Consider the following 23,352-nt stretch of genomic DNA (forward strand, 5'->3'; position numbering starts at 1 on the left):
ATACAATAATGGGAAAAAATTTCTTTAACAAGGAAATGTATTTAACAAGAAAATTTATTATATCGGGTTGAGTAAAAAGTTTTCCGCCAAAAAAAAAAGTCCTGAAAAATGACAAATACATACAAAATCAGCAAAGCTAATGAGAATAGTAATCTCCATTCAAATCAACAATAGTCTGCCAACGTTTTGGCAACTTTTTAATCCCTTCTGCGAAGAATTGGGGGGTGCGCGAGTCCAGAAAGCAATCGACCTCATTTATGACCTCATCATTTGAACGGAAGATTGTGCCATCAAGATGCAGCTGCAGATATGAAAACAGATAGTAATCCGAAGGCGCCATATCTGGGCTGTATGATGGATGTTGCATCAAATCCCATTCCAACGAGTGTCATGCCAATCATTGCACTAACATGTGGCCAGGCGTTATCTTGATGAAAGAGAATCACCTTCCTTCTGAACTCGTTTTCTCGTTGTTCGCGAATCGCATCGCTAACTTTGATTAGCATATTGCTGTATATTGTACTGTTGATAGCCTACCCGCTTTTCAGAGACTCCTTGTAGATAATTCCATGACAATCCCACCAGATACGGAGAAGGACCTTCTTGTTAGTTAGCGTTCGTCTTGCAACCGAACTTGCTGATTCCCCAAATGCTGACCACCCTCCTTTAAGGCTAGTATTGTTGTAGTATATCCATTTTTCATCATAGTTCACAATTCTGTCGAGAACGCCTCTTTTCATTGATCTCTGAGCAGAACCAAACAGGTCGCTTTTCTCTTGCTCTTGTCTTCAGCAGTCAGTTCGCGAGTCACTCAGCGGTTAAACTTAAATGTTAGATTTATGCGTTTGAGAGTATTTGCTATTGTTTTTTGGCAAACGTAAAGCTCTAACGCAATATTTTGTATAGAAAAATTTCTATCTTAAACAATAATTTGATTTAACTGGTCACAATCAAACTCAATAGGGCGGCCAGAACGTGTTCTTCTTCAATGTTGAAATTCCCAGTATTAAACTTTCGAAACCAAACTTTTACTGTATCCTCATAAGAAACAGTATTGAAACCTAAACTTTCACACATTTTCTTGTGGCATTCAGTTGCACTGAGTTTATTTCGGAACTCATAGTACATAATCGGTCTGATCTGTTTACGTGATAGCTCCATTTTAAACACTTTTTTGATGCACAAGATGATAAAGTTTTGACAAACAAATTACACAGTTGTGTAGTTTCAACTTTCTGCTTTAAAATACAAAAGTCCGTTTCAAAAAAAGTTAACTACCACGGGAATGGCTGCTACTGCCACGGAGGTATTTCCCTTTGGCGGAAAACTTTTTACTCAACCTGATATACACAACAAATAATGTTAGATAAAAATTTAACCTACAACAAAGCTTCATAATTTGTAAGAAAAAAATATTACCGACATTTGATATACAATAACTAAGGGTAATTAAGTACACACAAAACAAGTAGGTATACTATAAAGTATGTATATTATTAGGGCTGCAAGTTTGTCACGAAAAAAAGACCCAAAAGTCGCGGGAAATTTCGAAATTTATGCAGATTCTAAACATATTAAAATTTACTATATAAATGATGCAAAAGACAGAAATTGCACAAATAATGGAAATTGCGCAATATTATAATTTTTATTTAAATGAACAGAACTTTGGTACAAAATCTTGTACATTCTCAGATTATTCTCATTCATGTTTCGTCTTTCATCACTTAATAAATTTTTATACTTAGAAAACGATCTTTCTGCAATCATGCTGTTTGTAGGCACCAACAAACATCGAATTGCCACTTTTGGATAGCGTTCGGTCTTTGATTTCCAAAACTCGATTCATTTTCCTTCATCAACGCGCAATTCCTTGACCGTTGCTTGGTAAGAAATAATTGCTGTGAAAACTCAAACATTCTACATTCAAACTACTAGTTACAAAAGCCTTATCTTCCTCTCATCTAAGAAACTGATCCCTATTTAAGAAATCACAACAAGCCGCCCAGAAAAAATTGTCTTGACATGTAGAAAGGCAGTAGAAATTTCATTGCCCAGTGCAATAGCCTGTGTGCCAATTTTTATGTCAAAGATTTGATTTATAACATTTTCCTCCTTTTGTGATTCCAATATCTTTTGTACTCTTACAGATGGGAAGGTAATCCTATCAGTCTATTACCCTCCCTATGTATAGAAAGACCACCTTACTTGACAAGATTGTGATTATCTCTGAACTATTTTCTTGTCATTTTGCTATTGATTCACTCCCCTAAATATCTAATTTCACATGTTTAATTTAAGGTTTCAGGAAAGTAAAAAATTCTGTTAAATAAAAATAATAAATTAAAAATGGAAAAAAATTCAAATTTTAAGCAATTTTCGCGTAAATCAAAACATATTAAGAAATTTGCGGATTTTAGAGAAAAAGAGGACAATTTTGCAGAAATTCGAGCCGTGACAGACCTGCAGCCCTAATTATTATGTATGTATGAAGTATGTATATCATGAAGAAATGCATATATGATAGTATTTTGTTACCATGGCTATTAAAATACCAAGCTCTAAAAATGGGGTTACATGTATAATTCAGTACATAACTCATGGGTGGGTGGCGGTGATGATATTTTGATTGGTTATTCAGGGTTCCCACTCTATGATGAGATTGAAATTCAAGGACTTTCCAGGACTTTTCAAGGACCTCAACAAAATTTTCAAGGACCTTAATCTAAGACCAATTTTAAAAATTATTCTCTTCTATTTTACTAGAAGCAACAATGCTTGTTGTGGCAATAATTAATTTCAAATATAATACCTAAATGCTTTGCCAATATAGAGAGAAGAGAGTATATGTATTAAGGACTAAAATTTATATTTTTTTAAAAATAACCCTACTAGTTTTACATATTAATTCACAAAATCATTTTCAGCACAATCTATACCCAATGGTAATGAGGTGTTAATGGTGAAATCCTTTAATCCTGTGTATTTCCATGTGAAGGCTGCATGAAAGACAGAGCTAAATCTTAGGTATTCCATATTCCATAACCCCCTCCTCTTCTCTATTAAACATCGTTTCTGAAATTATTCATCCATAATTTACACAACCTTTTCTAAATGTTATGCAGCAACAATTCTTTCTGAAAATAAAAATTAGAAGGAACATATCCCATTTTCCCCATGTTTAAAAGCATTATTCGTTATATGTAATCCACAACTGCCAATGAATATGACCTGGTGGGAATATTTCTCTTTTAATTCACACTGAAGCTTCAAATAGAATTTCCAATTGACATAGGGTCCATCCATGGATAATTGAAGTATTTTAGAGAGCTTTTAACCATCATCCATGCATTTGTAAAAAGAGGACAAAATATTTTCTGCAGTTCCATGAGCTATAAATTGGGAGGTAAGATACTTAGTGCAAACTTTATTATCAATTCCTTACCATAATGTCCATCTGCTTATATTGTAGAGACTGATTTAACGTCTCATCAAAGAGTACAGTGTAGCAATCAACATTCTTCAGCTCATTTATAAGAATCCCTTTGAAGTATAGTGCCAATCCAAAGGAGCCCAAATAGGCTCACTTTGTGGCACTACAAAAAAATTGTCTCGCTATACAGCTATCAGCAAACATTTTGGAGAACAATTTACTAATCCCTTCACAGGAGTTACATGAATAATTACTAGTGATGCACTTCAGACTCCAGAGAATTTCAGCATCAAGCACATTCCTTTTGACCAGATAAGAAGACAATGTTACCTCGGCCACTAAAGTTTCTGTTTCACATGGGGCACACGATGTTGAAGGAGTATTTACACCAGATGAATTAGATGTTGATGTCTTTGGAAAAAGAGAACTCGGGGCATGAGACTGCTTTTTTGTTTTACCTTTCTTTGATGTGTGATTTCAGAGCAGATTCTTCCATTTTGGCGATATCGATCTCCTTCATGCATAATCGGCACTTGGCTCAGAACTTCTTTTCGGGCATCGATAAAATCCATTCTTTATAAGCTTGATTATCCATCCATTGGGGATTAAAATAGCACTTCCCAGGCATAACTAATCTAAACTACATAACACAAATACGAAGCTGTGCTTTTGCGAATACACTTTACAATAAAGTTTTGAAATGATGCAAACGTAAGGACAAGTGCGGACGGTAAAACGGCAAATTTATTGAAAACTACAAGGTACATATTGTTACGAAGTTCGAGAGTATTCCAGTTTCGATACGAAAAAAGAATATCTAAACATATGCGACAGAAGATGAAGTGGAGTCTCGCCCCGAACGCATTGATTGTCTGCTGTGCTCCGCGCGCTTGGCAGACACCAAGACGCTACGCCCGGTTAGAAACGGTGGCGTTAAAAACCACGTGAGAGAGCTCGGGAACAAAACAGAAAGAACGAGAAAGATCGCGGGTGTTTTATAAAAAGGGCCGCCGGTAGTATTGGACAAATTCAAGGACCTATCAAGTTTTTCAAGGACCTAAGACGTTTTTCAAGCACTTTCAAGGACCTAAATTTAGCACACAAAAAATTCAAGGACTTTCAAGGACTCTCAAGGACCGTGGGAACCCTGTTATTTATAAAATATTAACCTGAACATTAGCTGGATAATATGTGTGTATTTCAGTTATGTAAACTTGAAAATGAAAATATCCTTTCTAGAAAATTAATAATAAAAATAACTTTTTGAAAATGTTCATATCTATAAAAATTCTGATTTTGAAATTAAAAAAAAAACACTTATAGCTCTAAAAAGAATTTTTAAAATAAACAATTTTATAAGAACAAAAGCCCCAAGCATTGCCTATAGCCTGCACAAAAAATTAATTTGAAAAGGTTGCATTTACACACTTGTCTTTTAAAAGGCTGCCTTTACTCACCTTTAGACTAACATGTCTATTTTCATTAACTTTTAAAGTTAAACATTAACAGCCTGAATTATTTTAAGTTTACTTTCTAATAGATATAATTAAAATATATCATTGTGATATTAATAATAATTAAATTAATTGTAAATGGGACAACATTGAAAGCTATAAAAGTAATAAAATGATTTTTGCAGCTAAATATTCAGCATTGGACTCCATAAATAAAAGTTATAATCAACTTATATGGTGACATTGGTCTATTAATGATTAATGAGGAAAGTTTAAACACATTATTGTAAGAATTCTTTTCTTTAGCTTCAGAAATCAAAATACATTATATAAATATGCCAAGACAATTTTTCTCTGTGTTTCGTAACAACAAAAAGCTCACAGAATTTTTACATTATGCAAGTTGAAAAATTCTGTGATGTAATAGCAAAACTATAACAGAGTACTCAAAAATATTATGAAAATTAAAATATTTTATCTGTTAGGAATCAAAATAAATAAATCTAAATGTTTGCTTACGGAAGAAATTTTGGAAGAGAAGGGCTTGAAGATGGATTCAGAGGTATTTCAAGTTCATCACTACCCCCATTTCTAAAGACATCAATTACCAGGTCCAATATCTATAATTAAATAAAAATAATAAATAAATTAATATTTGCTTTGTTATATTACAACAAACACTAAGTAAGAGAATTCAATTGAATTTTTACTGTCAATGTGGAAGAGACCAAAATTTTTTCTTGTTTTATTTAAGAGAGTATTATTTTAACTAAATTTTATTTAACTTAATTTATCGTTGAAATACTTTGTTATATATTTTCATTTAAAATTTTTTTCATAAGTTTCAAATGTTTATTTTGATAACAAGTTTAATAGATATATAATATTGCGTTTTAAAGCTGAACTAATATTATTTAACTCTTTTGACACTCTGCTGTCAATAAATATAATACACAATAGAAATTAAATATCAGACAAATTTTAAAAAAATGACATCATAAATTCAAATATTTCACTAAACAAAATAAAGAAAACTCTTACTGGTTTATTAATGATCCAAGGACATAATGAAAGACTATTTAGTGAATCGAAACAAGGATTCAGTTGATAAGAAGGCATTTTAGAGTAGCGAGCAGCTTGATGAGTGGCTTGAATGGGAAATCGAATAAAAGGGGCTGCAAGATACAATAAAATTATTTTAGCCTTGATTTTTTTTAAATATGCAATTAAAGTTGTTGAAAGGCACAGTTCTTATTTGAATTGTCGTTTAATATTTATTTATTTTTTTATTCTTAAGTTCACCAATTTTTTTATTACAAAGTTTGCAAAATCAAAATAAAATAAAGTTGAGTCCTCAAAAGTCTCAGGTACAAGCCTGTTTATGTCCACCACTAGACGAGTGTTTAATCATAATCATATCACAAAAGATTACTCTTATAATTTTCTTGTTTTTACAGTTATTAAATTAAAAAATTTCAAAAAAGCAATTTTTTTCATAACTTTAGTTAAATTATTTACTTGCAAGAATATCTGCAAAGTTAAAATCTTACTACACATAAAAAAACCTGTTTATATCGATAATAATAGTCGATATCAATAATAGTCTTAGGTCCCAGCAAAGTTCCGATTTTTTTTAATGCATTTGCAAACAGTTTGTATCAGTATATCAATAATCTTTCTTTAAATGAACCTGTAAACACAATAAAAAATTTTAATATACGCTAATGCAGTAAAAAAACAAAGGCTATGTATATATTGATTGCAATGTTTGACATTGGATAAATAAGTGCTTAAACTGCCTATAGCAATAACCTGTATTTAAAAGTACTTTTTTAGGCCCATTAAGCATTATTACTGACAGAATTCACCACCAATGTATTTTTTTGAAAATTTATACGTAATTAAATTATAATTATAAAAAATAACAGACAATAATAGATTAATAACAAATGACTATAATTATATATATAATTGAAATATAAAATTATAAATCCATTACTTGTAGTTATGAGCAAGCCTCCTGAATCATGCTTTACCCAAGGTTTCGGAGGAGAAAGCATAGGAACTAAAGTTGTATCAAAAACTAAATTCTCTAGTTTTGCATCTCGGTATAACTTGCACAACAAGGAATGTGTCTAAATGGTAGGAAGCATTATATCAATAAAGGATAATAAGTTCCAATCTTTGAGCATAAAGTTAAAGAAAATTATCAGAAGAAACATTTTATAAACATTATTACAGTAGGGAACCGATTATCCGGAACGGTCGGGACCATCGCTACTCCGGATAACTGATTTTTCCGGTTTTCTGAATCGCTACAAAAAGCCGTTTTTTTTATTGTTAAACCAACTAAAAAAAACAATATTTGGAAATAATCTTAAAAATAAGAAAATACGATGAAGTAATACACTAATGAGTATTTCCATAGTGATGGTAAGGTAAACATCTTTAAAAAAAGAAAGAAAAATCGTAAAATCTTAGGAGGAAAAAAAAAATTTTTTTTTAAAAAATGGCGAGAAAATTTATCGAATTTCGTTCCGGTTTTTTGGTTTTCCGGTTTTCTGATTTCCGGATAACGGGTTCTGTACTGTATAAAGTTTTATGCTCTAGTTTAATCATTTTTTAATTTTCCTTTTTATATTAAACAGGTCAAAATTTCTAAAAATTCCTAGCTATCATACTTATAACTGAACTTAACTGAAGCCCATAGTATTTTGTTTGCATCACTAGATTCCTTAAGATGATTTCAAATAATTTTACACAAGAAGACTTTTACAACTAAAAATAAATTAAATAAATAACCATTCACTACTTTAAACCTACATAAAAATGTAAATAATATTACTTTTTATGTGTCTCAGGCTATAATCATGTATGTAATAGCAATTGTTTGAATAATGTTAAAAACAATTTAATACTAAAATATTTCATGTGGTCACGTGTCAGTAAAAAATTAATACCTGATTAAATAATTTAAAGTTTCAAAAATTTAATTAGTTTCTATTAATTATCATTTAAAGCTTCCAATTGTCAGAAACTAAAAGTACTTGTGCATGCTTATATGCAAATGATTAATTAAATAAGTTTTATATAACCTATTGAAAAAAACAAATATAATGAATGTACTAATTCGTATTTTAATGAAACTGAACTCAGAATCTATTTATTTAAACATTAAATTTTCTTTATTTTATTTTTAAATCAACATTAAACAGTCGACTGAGCTTCCATTGGTGGTAATCATGGTTCAACTCCATAGGTGTAAACTCTTAGACCAAGTGTTGAAAGAAACTCGCCTTCATGAAAGACTTCTTAAGGGACATAGCCAACATTTGTGTTGCCATGAAAACCTCCCGAGAACGATTTAATGACAAGATTATTCTAACCCCCCATGATTCATCATCTATCATTGAGGACATTTTTACGTTAGAACTGTGCTCGGTGAGAACCTCAAATAGCATTTAAATCAACCAGCTATTGTCTAATTTTCGAGTTTATGCCACTTCACTGAAAGAGAAGTGCTCTATCCTGGTCGAAAAATTAACATTTGACGTGGTCTAAATATTGTCTAGTTGTGAGTTTGTGTTACCTCACTGAAAGACAAGTGCTCGAACTATGTTCAAGTATTTCAAAGTAAAAAAAGAAAAAAAATCGAAGATGTAAGTTATTTTACATACATACATTGTTTTAATTTGTGAGTCACTGTGAACGGTAAGAAAAAACTATTTTCAGTAAATTTAGTTTTAGTAAATTATACTCTTTTTTAAATGGATTACATCAAATTAACATATTGCATAACTCATACGCTTTTATTTAATAAATTACATGCACTACCAATGATTTTATTTAAATAATTTTTTTCATAACGTCACATTTAAAAAAAATTTATTAAAGTCTAACATCAGCACCTCTTAAAAGAGCATTAACTGAAATAATTGAAATTTCCTTTTTTAAACAAAATAAGCAAAAAGTTTTAGATGAAATTTAGGAAATTATTCAAGAATCTTAATCCTTCAATTTAGTATAAGGACTAATAACATTAAATTGCATTATAAAGAAAATTAAGAGAAATATTATATACCATAGTTTAAATTAGAAAAAAAAAACATGTATACAAACAATTTTATTATTCTCTTGTAAGATATATTATTTAACATTGTGGATCAAGCAGATTAATTATACAGTCTTACGTTACATTTTTGGATTAATTGTAGTATTATTCAGCTTTATTCAAAAAAATGTGTTTACCAGGAGATAAAAAATGAAAAATTTTGCAAATTAAACTATTTAGAAGACTAACATGCATAAAGCACGTATAAAGCAAAGTATACATGTCTAAATGATTACAAATACATTACTGTAAAAATCTGAAAATTGCATACATGATAAAAAAAAAATAGCTATCCTTAAGTTTTTTATTTTATTTTGGAAAGTCTGATAGTAAAAAAAGTTATTACTTTACAAAACTATGAAAATTTAATAAAACTACAACGAAAAAAAAAACTAAAAATTTTATTAACTAAAAATTATAATAAATAATACTTTTTGAAAAAATTAAATTTTTACGAGATTAATAAGTAAAGAAGTAAAATTACCCTTATTTGTTTAGATAATTTTAAATCCATTCCTTCATATGCAGTATAAAATGCTTGACTCATAACCCTAAAAATAAAATAATGGATAATTAAAATGTATAAAAATTAGCAAAGAAAATAAACGGAACAACGCTAAAAAATTAAAAATTTTAATTGGAGCTTTTAAATCATTGTAAGGCATTATGCAGGGAATTTATGACTAGAATACAAAGTATGTTTTTGCCATAAGAAAAATACATACACAAAAAACAATCACCTGGATATGATTTAAAAAAATTTAGTATATGAAAAAAGGTTCATTATACATTAAACAGAAGAAAAAAAAAAATTTTGTGTCACAAAAAAAGTTAAATTAGTAAGAAAAAACATAAAAATTAGTCCTACACCATCAAAAAAACTTTGTTATTCAGTTAAAATTTGTTTAAAAATGAAAATGCAACACAATATGACTTCTGGAATGCTGAAGAGCTTTTGAACTGAGCTTAAATCTTGGATAAACATAATTCTGACAGTGCATAATATTTTAAGGCTACTTTTATAAAGCATTTTTACAGCTTTTTAAATTGCTTTTTTTATGTGTTTAATACAAGCTTTCAGGTTACTAGTAAAAAATAAAGTTTGTTTTCCGATGCAAAATCAAAACAATAAACAAAAACGTACTTTAACTTAGCCGTAAGAATAAATTCAAGGGGATTAACGCACAAACAAAATGAAGCCAGACATAGCTAAGTGAAAAAATCACTCAGTAAAAAAATGAGTGACTTAAATTTAGGAAAATGCATACTTCAACTAAGTTAAATTTTCTTTAATATGCTTGCATTTCCTTTACAATATGTTTCATAATTTCCGTTAAAGTATTCACAAATTATAAGGAAAAATAACAACCAAAAATAAATATTAGCAACAACTTAGTATCAATTGGCCTTTACAAATTATCTCTTTCAAAAACTATTTTAATATGTTATATACAATTAATTTTAAATTTTCCATTATATTTTCTTTACCTATGAAGTTTTCGAAATTAAATGTCAGAAAAAAAATTAAGAATGTGAAAAGTTAAAATAATTTATTCAAGAGTACTTCAAAAAATATAACACAATGAAAACTCTCAAAACTATAAAGCTACAATTTTTAAAAATTCCAGAACGTCATCAGGGTTAGATTCAATAATGTCCTCATACAGTTCCCACTCTGCAATAGATTCAACTTCATATTAATTTGCTGAGTCCTACAAAAAATCATCTTTACTCCCATCCAAAGAATTCCAAATTTCCCAATTATTAAAATATTTTACGAAAACATTTGTATACACGTTTTGACACACATCTAGTATCATTTGAATACAAGAAATTTAGTTGAATTAGTAAACTCTACAACATTTTTTTTAACTCACTTAGAAAAATCTAAATTGTTAGCAGGTGGCCTTTATCCTTATTTATTGCTATATTTAAAGTTTCATTTGGCTGCTTTTTCTATACAGTTTGAAAAGAGCGGGGAAACAAATATTTTCAGTAGTGAGATCATTTTTGAGTATTAAGGGATACTCATGTAATCACAAAATTGCAAGAAAGTCAGAGAAATAAGTTTAAAAAAAAAATGAAAAAAGTTGAAAATCAAATAAAAATGGGAAAAGGGTCTGAAATTTAAGCTATCCCAGTAATATTAAAAACAAGTCAAACATTTTTATTAGGTAAAGCCTACACAAACAATACTTACTTGCTGGGAGCTTTATGACGAACACAATCAGCATTAAATGCAATATTATTGCGAAGAATATCATATAGATATTTTCCAATCTATAAATGATAAATAATGCATCAAATATATAACTTATAAACCAACATTTATTACTAAGAATAACTGAGTTTTCTTTTTGTTTTTGCCAGTCATATACATGAAAAAATATAGCCTTTTTTAACTTACATTTTAATGCAAACATAAATTCATAGTTTCATTTTCGAACGTAAGTTTAAAATAAATTTATATGCAATAACAGCCTTTTAAATGCTGCAAATTACAAACAATAAAAACCATTAATATTGAAGAATAGATACAGAAAAACAATTTTTCAATTTCCTCACCTTTTTGTTTTTGCCATTTTCTATAAAAACTCTTAAACCTACATGCAATTTTTTTTAATTTTTTTTGCAGCGTAGTAACATTGGACAATGAAATAAGATTAAATTAATTTGTAGTAACTAGGCTCTAAATTTGTAAAAGTTCTTAATATGAATTTCTAAAAATAAAATAACATATTTTGCTTATGAACTTTAACAAAATAATTATGAAAAACATATCTAAACATAATAAAGTAATACTTCATTTAGCACTAAGTGAAGATTTATTAAATATATTTAATAATTTTTAATTTATATGATTCAGATTCTAATTTAAAGTGGAAAAAAGTTTTTAAAAATTATATCTCTTACATGTAATAAGACATCAGGAGGCCAGTTATTATGTGAAATATCCTAAAAATATACAAAATTAAGATTAGTATGAAATTGCATTAAAAAAGGTAATACATCAAAAATACAAATCTACTTTAACTGCTTACAAATGTAACCATATATAATTTACTTAAAAATGAAATAGTAATTTTCAAAAAAAATTGTTTTTACAAATAAAATACTAAAATTCAACTAAAATTCAATAACAGATGGCAGATCCAGAAAATGTTTATCTTGTGCAATTTTTTCTTCTTTGTAATAAAAATTTATGGGAAGCAACTGAATTTTTCTCACTCTCCCACTTCCCATAAAGTTAAAAAGCTAAAATTTAGAACATGTCTTCTTTATAAAGTAAATAGAAAAACTAAAAGTTTGTAATTATCAGGAAAATTAGCCTAATTAAGTATTGCTAAATAACATGCCTTCACCAAGAAAAAAATCTCAAATTTGGACCAGGCCTTTCTTATCAGATATAAAGAAAAACTATAAAAATTTCATTTCAAAATTTGTAAGTATCGGGATAATATTTACCTTACCATTTGAAACCCATTACTCCATTATGCTAAATAAGCATTTGCCACAAACATAGAAATCTCAAATTTTGACCGCATGTTTCTTATCAAATAAAGGGAGAAATTAAAAAAGTTACACTTTGATATTTTGTTACTATTGGCCTAATTGACAGTAATGCTAAATAACACATTTTTACCAGGATAGAAGTCTCAACTTTAGACTATGTATTCTTTTATAGGATAAATATGTATTCTTTATGGGATAAAATTAATACATTTACAGTGTTGCTCTATAATTATATTTAGAATGTGTAAAATTTGCTGTAGAGTAATGTTTGTAGAGTTTAAAAAATTATTTCTTTTTTATACATTAATTTTGAAATATCTGTATTTCAAAAGAAATAGCAAATTAATTTAAATTGCAGTGGCTTTAAATGACTACAATTATCAAATAAAGTGAGCAAATAGTTAATATACTTAAATTAGGTAAAGAATTCATATATCAGGCAGTAGATATTACAAATAAGCCATTATTCTAATATAGTAGAAAATAGTCATTATTCATATAGCCAGAAAATAGTGCAGATAGAAAATGATACTCACAATACTAGGTCCACTCGAATAATCTAATTTCAACTTCTCCCAATATTCCCTTGGCGTATATTTTTCACAAAGTTCAGGATTAAGAAGATAATCTAGGTAATGTTGATAAATGAATAACACCTGAATGAAGAGAGACATTACATAATGAAATGAAATATTACACAATTTGTTTTAAAATAAAACTTCAAGAAATAATATAAAGATACCTTGTCTGTTATTTTATGTTTTTGATTTAGCCAAACAAAGTAATGGTTCATAACTTTGTGTCCAAGCGCTTTATACATGGTACCTTCATTAAGGCTGAAAAACTCCCCAGTTTCAGAAAGTAATCTGACTTCCTAATAAAAAAAATTTATTTTAATTGTTATAAAAACATAAAAATTTTATTGTAATAAGAAATTAATAAGGAGCATGAAATAAATCCTAAATGTACACATTTTAATTTAAAAATAAAATAAAAATAATATTAGATAATGAATTACTCATTTTTTTTAACAATAAAGTTAACAGAAAATAAAGTTTTACTTAAAGAAAACATAAAAATATTTTTGTAAATAGAAATTAGTAATTGATCTACTTAAACATCGACATTGATCTACAAAACAACATACAAACATTGATCTACAAAACCTAAATATATGGATTCGGTTTAAAAAATTGTTAAATCAGATAACGAATTATTGTATTTTTTATTGTTATTAAGTAAAAAGAATATGAAATGTTAACTGATGTAAACATAATTAAAAAACATTAAAATATTTTTTAAAAGCATAAAAAAATTATATTTCTAAAGAAAATTTTTTTTTTCTTAAAAAACATAAAAATTTCATATTTGCGAAAAGAAATTAATAAGAAATCTACTTAAACATGAATTAAATCGCGAGAATACCAATTTAAAATCGAAAAATTAATAAATAATTTTTTTACTTATTATTTATTAACAGAATATAAAGTTTTACCAGAAGTAAACATAAAAATAACGTTGTAAAAATATTATTTCATTAATTAGAAATTAGAAAATTACTTAAACATGAATTAAACCCCAAATATACCAATTTTAAGATTGAAAAATTGATGTCCAAATTAGATAATGAATTAATTAATATAATTATTAAGTTAGTGGAATATAAAGTTTTACCTGAAGTAAAAGATCCACGAGAATATCAGTATCAATCACAGCTAAATATGGATAAATTGATGTTTTACGAATTCGAATTCCTAAATATAAAATAAATAAAGTTTAATATTTTTTAAAATCAATAAACTAAATCAGATAAGAAAATATAAAACTTTCGTTGGTTGATTCCCCTCACCAAGAGATCGTTTTTCAAGACTTTTAATGTTTTTCAAAACCTGCGTAAGTTTTTTCCTCCACTCGCCTTCACATTCTTTTAAATACTTCCTCTAATAAATGAAAAACATAGTTCAGGTAAAAGAAATTGACAAAAGAGTAGAATATTTATTTAAAAAAAGACAATAAACTTAAAGAAACTATTATCACTCTAGAAGTGTTCAATGATTTACTCTCTACACTCTGAAATTTTACATATTTTGCAAAGTTGGGATAATACTGTAACACTTTAAAATTTTATGTTTAGAGTTTTTGAAGATATCACTAATCAATATTGAATTTCTTTAAAAAAAAAATTAAGATTATTAATTCAAACACTAATTTGCTTGACATAAGTAAAAGAAATATAAAAACTATCATAATAAGAAAAATTAAATGAAGGAACCAATAAATATAAGACTAAAAAATACTTTTAACCCTTTCGCGACGAGTTTTTTTAAATTTTTTACAACAACAATTTTGGTAGCATAAACTATGAGTAGGGTAGCATTATGTACGGCAGCGCCATCTATGTTCTGGGAATAAAAATACCTTCAAAAATATTGGCAGGACTGGTGGGAAAGTCTCCCATTAGACAGGGGAGGGTTTCTGTCCCAAAAGAGTTTTTTTTAATTTGCTTGGGACGTATCTGTCCCGCTAGGTGCGAAAGGGTTAAGGTAGTACTGTACAGTGTGCAAAGAAAAAAAGCAAACACCTTAATACCTTTTGGTCTAATTACCAGATTTTTAGGTACTATAACTCAATCTTAATGGTTTGGGGGAAAAAACTAAAATATGCTAATAATTTAGTGCAGGTGATATTTTAAGTAATGCAATCAGACTTGCAAAATGCGCTTTCCCTGAATAATCATATAGATGAATTTTTGACCTTCAAAATATGTTACTGCAATGCAATATGTAATTGCAATCTAGAAAACATGGTCCTAATTGTTGTTGGAGGAGTGGGTTAGAAAGTTTGAACCCTTTAATGTTAATTTCACTTTTTGCATATTTCACCATATTTTTGGAACTAATGAAGCAAAAAAAGAATTTCCACATAATTATAAAACTTTCTTATTCAAAGAACATTCCGTTACAATTTTTTTTAAATCTTTATTTATTATTTTATTTAATAAGAGCAAAACAAAATTTTAATTCTAAGGTACACAAATTTTTGTACAAATTTAATCTACTAATTTCAAATACCAAAATCAAAAATTTGAAGGTAATCAATCAATTAATACTTCAGAATGAAAGATTTAAAAATACAACATCTTTGATACGGTGAAATATGTAAAAAAGAAATTAATATTAAAGGGTCTACGCTTTAACAACTTTCCTACATAAACTATTGAAATTATGTTTCTGGAATTGCAGCTACCTCCCATATTTTAAGGGTTAAGAATCTAAATCCTACAAAAAAATTATATAGGTTTATTCAGAAAAAAATCTGTTTTTGATTGTACTTTTATAATTTAAAATATCAATATCACATATTCGCTAATTAGCGTACATATCTGCTAATAAGGTTAGGTCCTTAAACCATTAAGGTCAAGTCCTAGTAAAATATATTCTGTTCACTAGATCAAATGTTATTAAGGTTTTTGCCTTTTTTGTGCAGTGTACTTCCTAAAATTTGAGCTAATTTATTTATTTACTGAACTTTTCACTCACAAGTAGAAAAAAATCCTCGTTTAAACTTACAGATTTAAGAACTTTTGCATCCAATTTTGTAATCGCATCTACTGATCTAATCTCAAGGCTATACTTAATTTCACTTTGCATTTGATTTGCAGCATGTTTTGGTATATCTTTTTCTTCAAAGCAAAGATCAAGGTGTCTACCTCCTCTCTACAAAATAAAACAATGGTAAATAAAATAACAGACATAAAATTACAATTTAAAGGCCCTAGATATTACAATGTTTAATATAAACATGAAATATATAATATGTTATATAATAGGAGAATGAATATTATAAAGGTATATGATAATTACGGAGGCAGATATCTCTTCTGAAATTGAGCTTAAAAGCAGAATAATTTCATGAATTTTTATTGGCTAAAATTAAGTAATAACATCATATAAAGTATTGCCAATATGTTTCTTTAAAATTTATTATCAAAAGCAATAAAGTTATCAACGATATTAAAGAGTTTTAAAAATGCAAGATACCATAAACATATTAGTCTTAGATAATAAAAAACATAAAAAAATAAAGGGATTAAAAATATAATCGACTATCTAGGTTTTGACCATTTGCTTTATAAGAAAATATTTATTTTTAACTCATACAGTTTTTATTTTAAAAAAATGGAGCTTCTAACTGTTAAATATAATCCATAAAATGAGAGCTTTTTTTTAAAAAATAAAAGACAAAAATATAAAAATAATGATATAATTAGGAAAATTTAAGATAATTGGCTGAATGGTTAGGAAGATATTTATGGGACAATTTTAAGAACCATTTCAAAAGTTCAGGAATATATTTAAACACATGTAATTAAAAAGCTATCTTTAATGATAAAATAACTTCATAAATATTTTGAACTGTTTCTGACTATTTTATAAAACCTCATCTTACAAAAGTGATAAACTTATGAAATGCATAAGATAAAGATTTATTGCTATTACCAATGAAAATTATGTTAAAGATCATAAAAAGAAATTCGGAAGAAAGAAAAAAAAATCTTACTCCATAAGATTTATCATTCAACTTATTGAGAAGTTCACATGAATATATAGAACTTTCTTTTCCCAGTGACGGTGTGGAAAGATTTGATTCCACAAATCCTAACACCTGAAATTAATAAAAATATAAAGAACATTATTATTAAACATAAATATCACACTACACTAACATTATTGAGATTAAATAGTAATAAGCGTGTCGAAAATCATATACCAAATACAATGTCTACATCATATAAAATTGTGAATAACTCAGAATGTGAGTTTTGTTCACAATTCTAAATGTTTGCACACAGCAAAATTTTCAAGCTGTTTGATGTACACAGTAAGATTTTTCAAAATATAAATAAATAAATACATAAAATAAAGCAGTGTGGTAAAGCAAATAAAAGTAAAGGCTGGTTCATTATAGCTGAGAGATAAAGTACAGTATTTGTGCCTCTTCTTTTCATATTTAAAAGAAGAAGATAACAATGTTTTAGAACATCAGCAAAATAATTAAAAACAAATCATGTCAACAAAGTATGAAAAATCAGATTTCATATTTTCTTCTACTTTTATACTCTTAAATGCTGCTGTGCATCAGCCTGCAGTAAACAAAAATGTTTTTTCAGTTTTTAAAATTCAGTTAAATAAAAATGTTTAAAGTTCAATTTTTGTTAAAATTCAGTTTTTTTTTTAAAAAAAAAATTCAATTTTTATTCAGTTTTTTTACTTTTATTAATTATAAGGAATCAATTTAAATTTACCTCGGTTATCTTTTCTTTTTGGTCTGCTACAAAAGTACATTTATGTAGAATATCAGAACAAGAAAAGCCCTATTAGATATGGAAAATAAAAAGAAAACACACATTTATTAAGGGAAACAATAATAAAATCTGTAATGGGTAAAAATTTCAAGAGAGACTGAAAATTATCTTGACAAATCAACTTACTTTAGATTTTATTTCCTTTACTACATGCTGAATTTCTGAAATATCTAGAAATTTGCTTCTACCAATGCATTCTAAGTAGCCTGCATAAGATTGCAAATTTGGAGAAATAGAATTTTCAGACATTTGAGAAACTATTTTCTTAACTTTATCCAAGCGACCCTGTAAATAATTTTCCTTTATTTGCTTTGTAAATTGAAAAAAAAATAAAATACAATATGCTCAAAATAAACATATTCTTTTTCATTACTTTGAGCAGTTAAATAAAGTAAGACACAACAATAATAAACATTATAAAAGTATGAGATCAAAGAATTTAATGATTTCGAATCTGAGTGTATAAGTGTCACAGGAGAATTTATAATCAAAAGTTTATAAGCAAGGAAAGACCTCAAAAATTAAAATAAGAAATTTTAGATAAAATACAAAATAGCAAAGGCCTCTTAACTATTATCTATTGATAATCACTAGAATTGCTTTTTGAAAAGATCAGTCACTGTGAATGATAGATATGGGAAAACAATGAATGCAGGTCAGCATAAAATAATGCCTCGAAAACAAATTCTCATTTTTTTTCTTCCCTGCTAGCAACAGAAAATACTGTTTTTCATTAAAAAAAAATATAATATTTTTTTTTGTTAAATGTCGGTAGAATTTCTGGACAATAGATGCTGGCTCCTGATGGTTTTAAAATGATTAAAATGCATCTTATTAACATTATGAGAATAGTATTTGGGACAGATCTATAAGAAGACGATGCATGCGGAGAAACAAAAAATGAGGAAACGATAGATTGTGGTTCAATTGTATTTAAGAATGCTTTTTTAATTAATATTACTAATAATAATTAAGGTTAGATATCACTAAAAATATGTAAATAAAATTATCTGGTATTCTTCGGTTAGTTGAACATAAGGATATTTATTTATTTTAAATTCTCAATTTGAATTAATTTTAAGTGTTTAAAAAAATTAATAAAAAAAAAATAACGAGAACAAAAAAGTAAAAGAAGTTGGCAGAGTTCTACGTTTTATAGTGACTAATCGCTAGTGCCTGGCTAACCAAAAAGTACGAAGGATTTAACGCTGAATTAAAAATAATATTTTTAAAAAATATATATTAAAAATTGATTTAAAAATTTGCAACTTTTTTTATCTCGCAATGTGATTAAATCATTATGAAAATTTTAAGTATTGCGAAACCTACAAGTACCACCAAAATTGTTTCATTTATAAAAAGTCAATTAGATATTTTTAAAAAAAAAAAAAAATCAGAATAAATATATAAAAAAATTTTGTAGTAAATATATTGTATACAATCAAGTATTGTGCAATATACTGCACACACACAAGAAGCAAGTTTAAAACAGTTGAACACATTTTTTATGAAATTTTAACTTTATTTATTCAAACATTAAACTGTTAGTTTAAATATTTTTAAATAATTTAATTAAAATAAAAAAAAACTTACTTTCTGAGCCCAGCCAGAAATTAACATATTATAAACACTGACATCAACAGACTTAGTCTCATATTTGTTCAAGTACCTCTCAAAAGCATAATGTGCTTTTCCCACCTAAAATCAGATAAGAAGAAAAAAATTAAACGAAGAAAATGGCAATAGAATAAATATATTTCTGGTGTTAACATCACAAATACTTGAATATAATCATATTGCTATAAGTATAAATCCATTAAAAAAAAGATGTAAATTTAATGAGACTATATTTATTTTCTTTACAAAAAAAAGTATTTTTTTCAACCCCAAGAATGCAATAATGTAAAATTATTGAAAAACAAACCTGATTCAATAGCTGTCAATAAATAAAGTACTGAACAGTGTCAACTTGTTTATAAACCAAAATCGTTATTAACATTCCTATTAAAAAAAATTAAAACAAGATGAGTGAATTCTTCTTTTAATTAAATAAAGATAAAAACAAATTATAGCAACAATAATATATCTTCCTTTTTTTGCAATATTTCAAAAATGAAAAAGGAAATTATTTAATTAAACAAAACTGAAATAAACCATTGCACTCAATCTTCTATTTAACATTTATATTAAGAATGAATAACAAAAATAATTAATTCTAAAACAAATTATTTAATAAAACCATTTTCTGTATAATATTTTTTGTAAAAGTTTAAGGGTTTATTCACTGACCAGACAATAAATAATTTTCTATAAGGAAATAAATCATAATGATGCAGTACAATAAAATTTTGTTACAAATTTTAAAGGTGAGACTAAATTCTTATTATACAACTCGTCACTGAAATTTTTTATTACTATTCAGAGAATGAGCCCATTTGAACTTAAAAATAAATAACTAAATAAAACCATGAAAAATTAAATGCTAATTTCTCTAAGAAAATTTTATTTAACAAACGTAACATTAGTATAACATCAACAAATGAAAAATATTATTGGTCTTCCTGCGACCAAGGTAGCTAGCGAAGAAGTAGAAAAGGTAAGTAGCAGTTCTTCATCTGACAGAGAACTTTTTTTGCAGGGTTGCTTTTTCCTGAAAAGTTTAACTCACCAAGCAGGCGGTAAGACAGGTGAAAGTAATGAGCACCGCAAATATATTTTTAACATAATTTGAAACAGAGAGATTAATAAATTATATAATACATATTAACATTGATAACTAACAAAAGATAAAGTATACTTAGTGCTATGTAGAATAAAGCAAAAAACGTGAATAATACACAATTGAAAGAACATAAATGGACATACTTTAGTTCTAGTTAGAAACAGGTGGTTCTGAGAAAGGTTTTTGTTTATAGAACCGAAACTATGGTATGTCCACGTATTTACTTTCATTTTCGCATTATTCACGTTGCTTTTTGCTTTAGTTATCATTAATAAATATGTACCTCATCTATATTAATGCAGACTTCTATGTATGACTTCAAGGTTTTCATTGCATGTGCAAACTTAGTTGTTTTAAGCATTTCTTTTTGATTAGCCGACAGTTCTTTCTTAATTTTGGCTTTTACGAGATTTCCTTTATTGGATTGTTTTGTCTTAGCTTCATTAGCCGTTTTATTCTCTGAAGTACTTTTACTTCTGGTTTTAACATCGGTTTTAACTGTAAATATTCCATCATTGGCGTCTAGGTTTAATTCAGAAGCATTTGATTTGAATAGGTCCTTTCCCAAGCTTATTGAACTTGAGTTTTCTTTCAACTTTTGCACGGATTGCCGACTTTGAACATGGAGAGTTTGTTCTCGAGCTTCAAGTACTAAAATATTAAAATAATCAGAATCATAATAAGTAAAAATATGAATCAATATTAACAATTTTATTTTTAATTCATTAGAATGAGTTAAACAAACCTTTCAATAATTCCTCATAAGGTTTAGGTTTTATTTTGTTTTTCTTTTTATGGATTGAAATTTCATCATAGACTTTTAATTTTTGATTTTGAGCAGTTGAATATTGGGCAGCACATTCTGGAATGAAATCATAAATTTGTGAAAACATTTGAATTAAAAACCTTCATAAATTTCAAAATTACAATGCACAATGACAAAATACATAATTATATATATATAATTTTAATATATATAATATATAATTTTATATATATATATATATTAAAAAAAGGGGATATGGTTGCCATATTTTGCTAGGAATCACCAACGTGCGATCTCTGAAATGACAGAGATAAAGACACGGTTTTTACCCATGTCATCTTAAAAATCTAACCCTGCAAAATCAATATCAAGCATCAAATAAATATATTAATCATTTGAAGCATGGTTAACAAGTATCTTCTGTATACATTTCGAAACTACAAACGGTTTCAATACTATCTTATTCTGTAAAACTTCAAACATTTTACAGCATAATAACCATTTTCAAAACAATTCTACGGAATAAAAACCTTCTTTTGAAAAATTTTGTAAAAAAGTGTTTTGCAAAACAACTCTTGTTAGAGCAAAAATGGGGCTGAAAATTTTGTTCAGTAGAAGAAGAAATGTCAACACATGAATGATGATTGTCAACACATGAAGAAAAATATAGTAACACAAAGTATGAAAAATAATAATGCCTTCAACTTTAAAAAAATCATCTTTATATAAATTTAAATAAGTATATTGACAGTAAAACTCTTATATGTTGTAGTTGGTTGTAACTATTATTGAAATTTAAGTAAAGATTTTATAATTTGACTATAAATTTTATTTCTGATTTAATATTTCATAATTTGTTGTCTTGACAAACAAAAGAAAAATTTTTTTAAAGCAGGTGTGGAAAAATTACATTATACAATTCACTAAAATAATACTGTTTTTCATCAACTTTATAATATTTGTGTTGCTGATCATCAATATTATAGTAAACTTTCTGACTACAACAACATTTTTAGAAAAATATTAAAAATTAATTAAATATTAGTTAATGTTAAAATGAAACAAGATATTTTTGCTAAACCAATTTAACACATTCTACTAAAAGAAAAAAATTCTTACAATGGTTTCTATCCAAGCAGGCATGGAGAAATAAACAAAAATCTGTAATAATCAAAAGGGAAAAAACAACAATTTTGTTACAAATAAACAATGAAATTGAGAGAACTATTCATCCAATAAGAAGATATATCATTATTAAATTAAATGTTTTGTAGTTATACAGCCTATTTTAAAGGATATTAAAAACTGTTATTAAATTATTTTTTTTTTAAATTTTAAAATAGTAACACCATATTACAAAATTTGTTAGTTTTTTTTGCTCATTTGAAAAATATAACTGACAAATAATTGGTGGTACTTTAAGGATAAAGATACCTGTTTATATCTTAACTAGTTACAGGTAGTCTTAATCCAGTATCCATAAATTTATTGTCCTAATTTACGTTTATTACTATAATCGCTGACATTGGCAATAAAAAAAAATATTTGTCGAGAATTTAGCATTACTAAAAAATGGAGATAACTGCAGATACCCATGATGAAATCTTTCTCATTGGAGTTTTTCAGTTACGCTAGCCAACAAATTTTTTGGACCTTTTTTATTTCAACACAACAAATTGTAATTCCAACTAAATAAATAAGACATGAAGCTGTTTAAAAGTTTTAATATATGAAATTAACACAACAATTGAGGATTTTTAGGGAACCAATAACCAAAATAATATTTTAAAAAATACAGAAAACAATATGTATCTTGAGTGATGTAATATTTATTTAGGGGAAATTTCTGTATCGTGATTAATGGCAGAATAATCGCCAAGTCTTGACAACTTCTGGGCAGCAGCCTGCGAAAACTAAAAATCACAGAAAGGGGCTAACTCCAAAGGTATAACTCGTAGCCAGAGTTGGGAAAAATGTAATTGATTACA

At 27.1% G+C, this 23,352-nt stretch overlaps 1 protein-coding gene across 3 annotated transcripts in view; it reads right to left on the reverse strand.

Moving 5' to 3' along the window:
* Positions 1-23,352, reverse strand: part of PolrMT (mitochondrial RNA polymerase) — a 43,879-nt gene that overhangs the window by 16,553 nt on the left and 3,974 nt on the right. The window contains exons 2-19 of one of the 3 annotated variants that reach the window (XM_071182332.2): positions 22,484-22,525; positions 21,344-21,460; positions 20,882-21,249; positions 19,470-19,574; positions 18,003-18,161; positions 17,817-17,885; positions 17,072-17,176; positions 16,081-16,227; positions 14,361-14,451; positions 14,186-14,265; positions 13,254-13,385; positions 13,048-13,167; positions 11,912-11,953; positions 11,199-11,278; positions 9,483-9,549; positions 6,887-7,022; positions 5,929-6,062; positions 5,407-5,507 (exon numbers count right to left, since the gene is read on the reverse strand). In XM_071182332.2, the coding sequence (XP_071038433.1) occupies positions 5,407-5,507; positions 5,929-6,062; positions 6,887-7,022; positions 9,483-9,549; positions 11,199-11,278; positions 11,912-11,953; positions 13,048-13,167; positions 13,254-13,385; positions 14,186-14,265; positions 14,361-14,451; positions 16,081-16,227; positions 17,072-17,176; positions 17,817-17,885; positions 18,003-18,161; positions 19,470-19,574; positions 20,882-20,959 (1,646 nt within the window). In that variant the 5' untranslated portion in view covers positions 20,960-21,249; positions 21,344-21,460; positions 22,484-22,525. Of the gene's footprint in view, positions 1-5,406; positions 5,508-5,928; positions 6,063-6,886; positions 7,023-9,482; positions 9,550-11,198; positions 11,279-11,911; positions 11,954-13,047; positions 13,168-13,253; positions 13,386-14,185; positions 14,266-14,360; positions 14,452-16,080; positions 16,228-17,071; positions 17,177-17,816; positions 17,886-18,002; positions 18,162-19,469; positions 19,575-19,800; positions 19,851-20,881; positions 21,250-21,343; positions 21,461-22,483; positions 22,526-23,352 lie in introns of those variants that run through there. The other 2 variants (XM_043039485.3, XM_043039487.3) reach the window with 2 other exon arrangements.

Source organism: Parasteatoda tepidariorum, chromosome 3 (assembly GCF_982258835.1).
Source record: "Parasteatoda tepidariorum strain Cologne lab strain chromosome 3, Ptep-v5.0, whole genome shotgun sequence".
Classification (NCBI taxonomy): domain Eukaryota; kingdom Metazoa; phylum Arthropoda; class Arachnida; order Araneae; family Theridiidae; genus Parasteatoda; species Parasteatoda tepidariorum.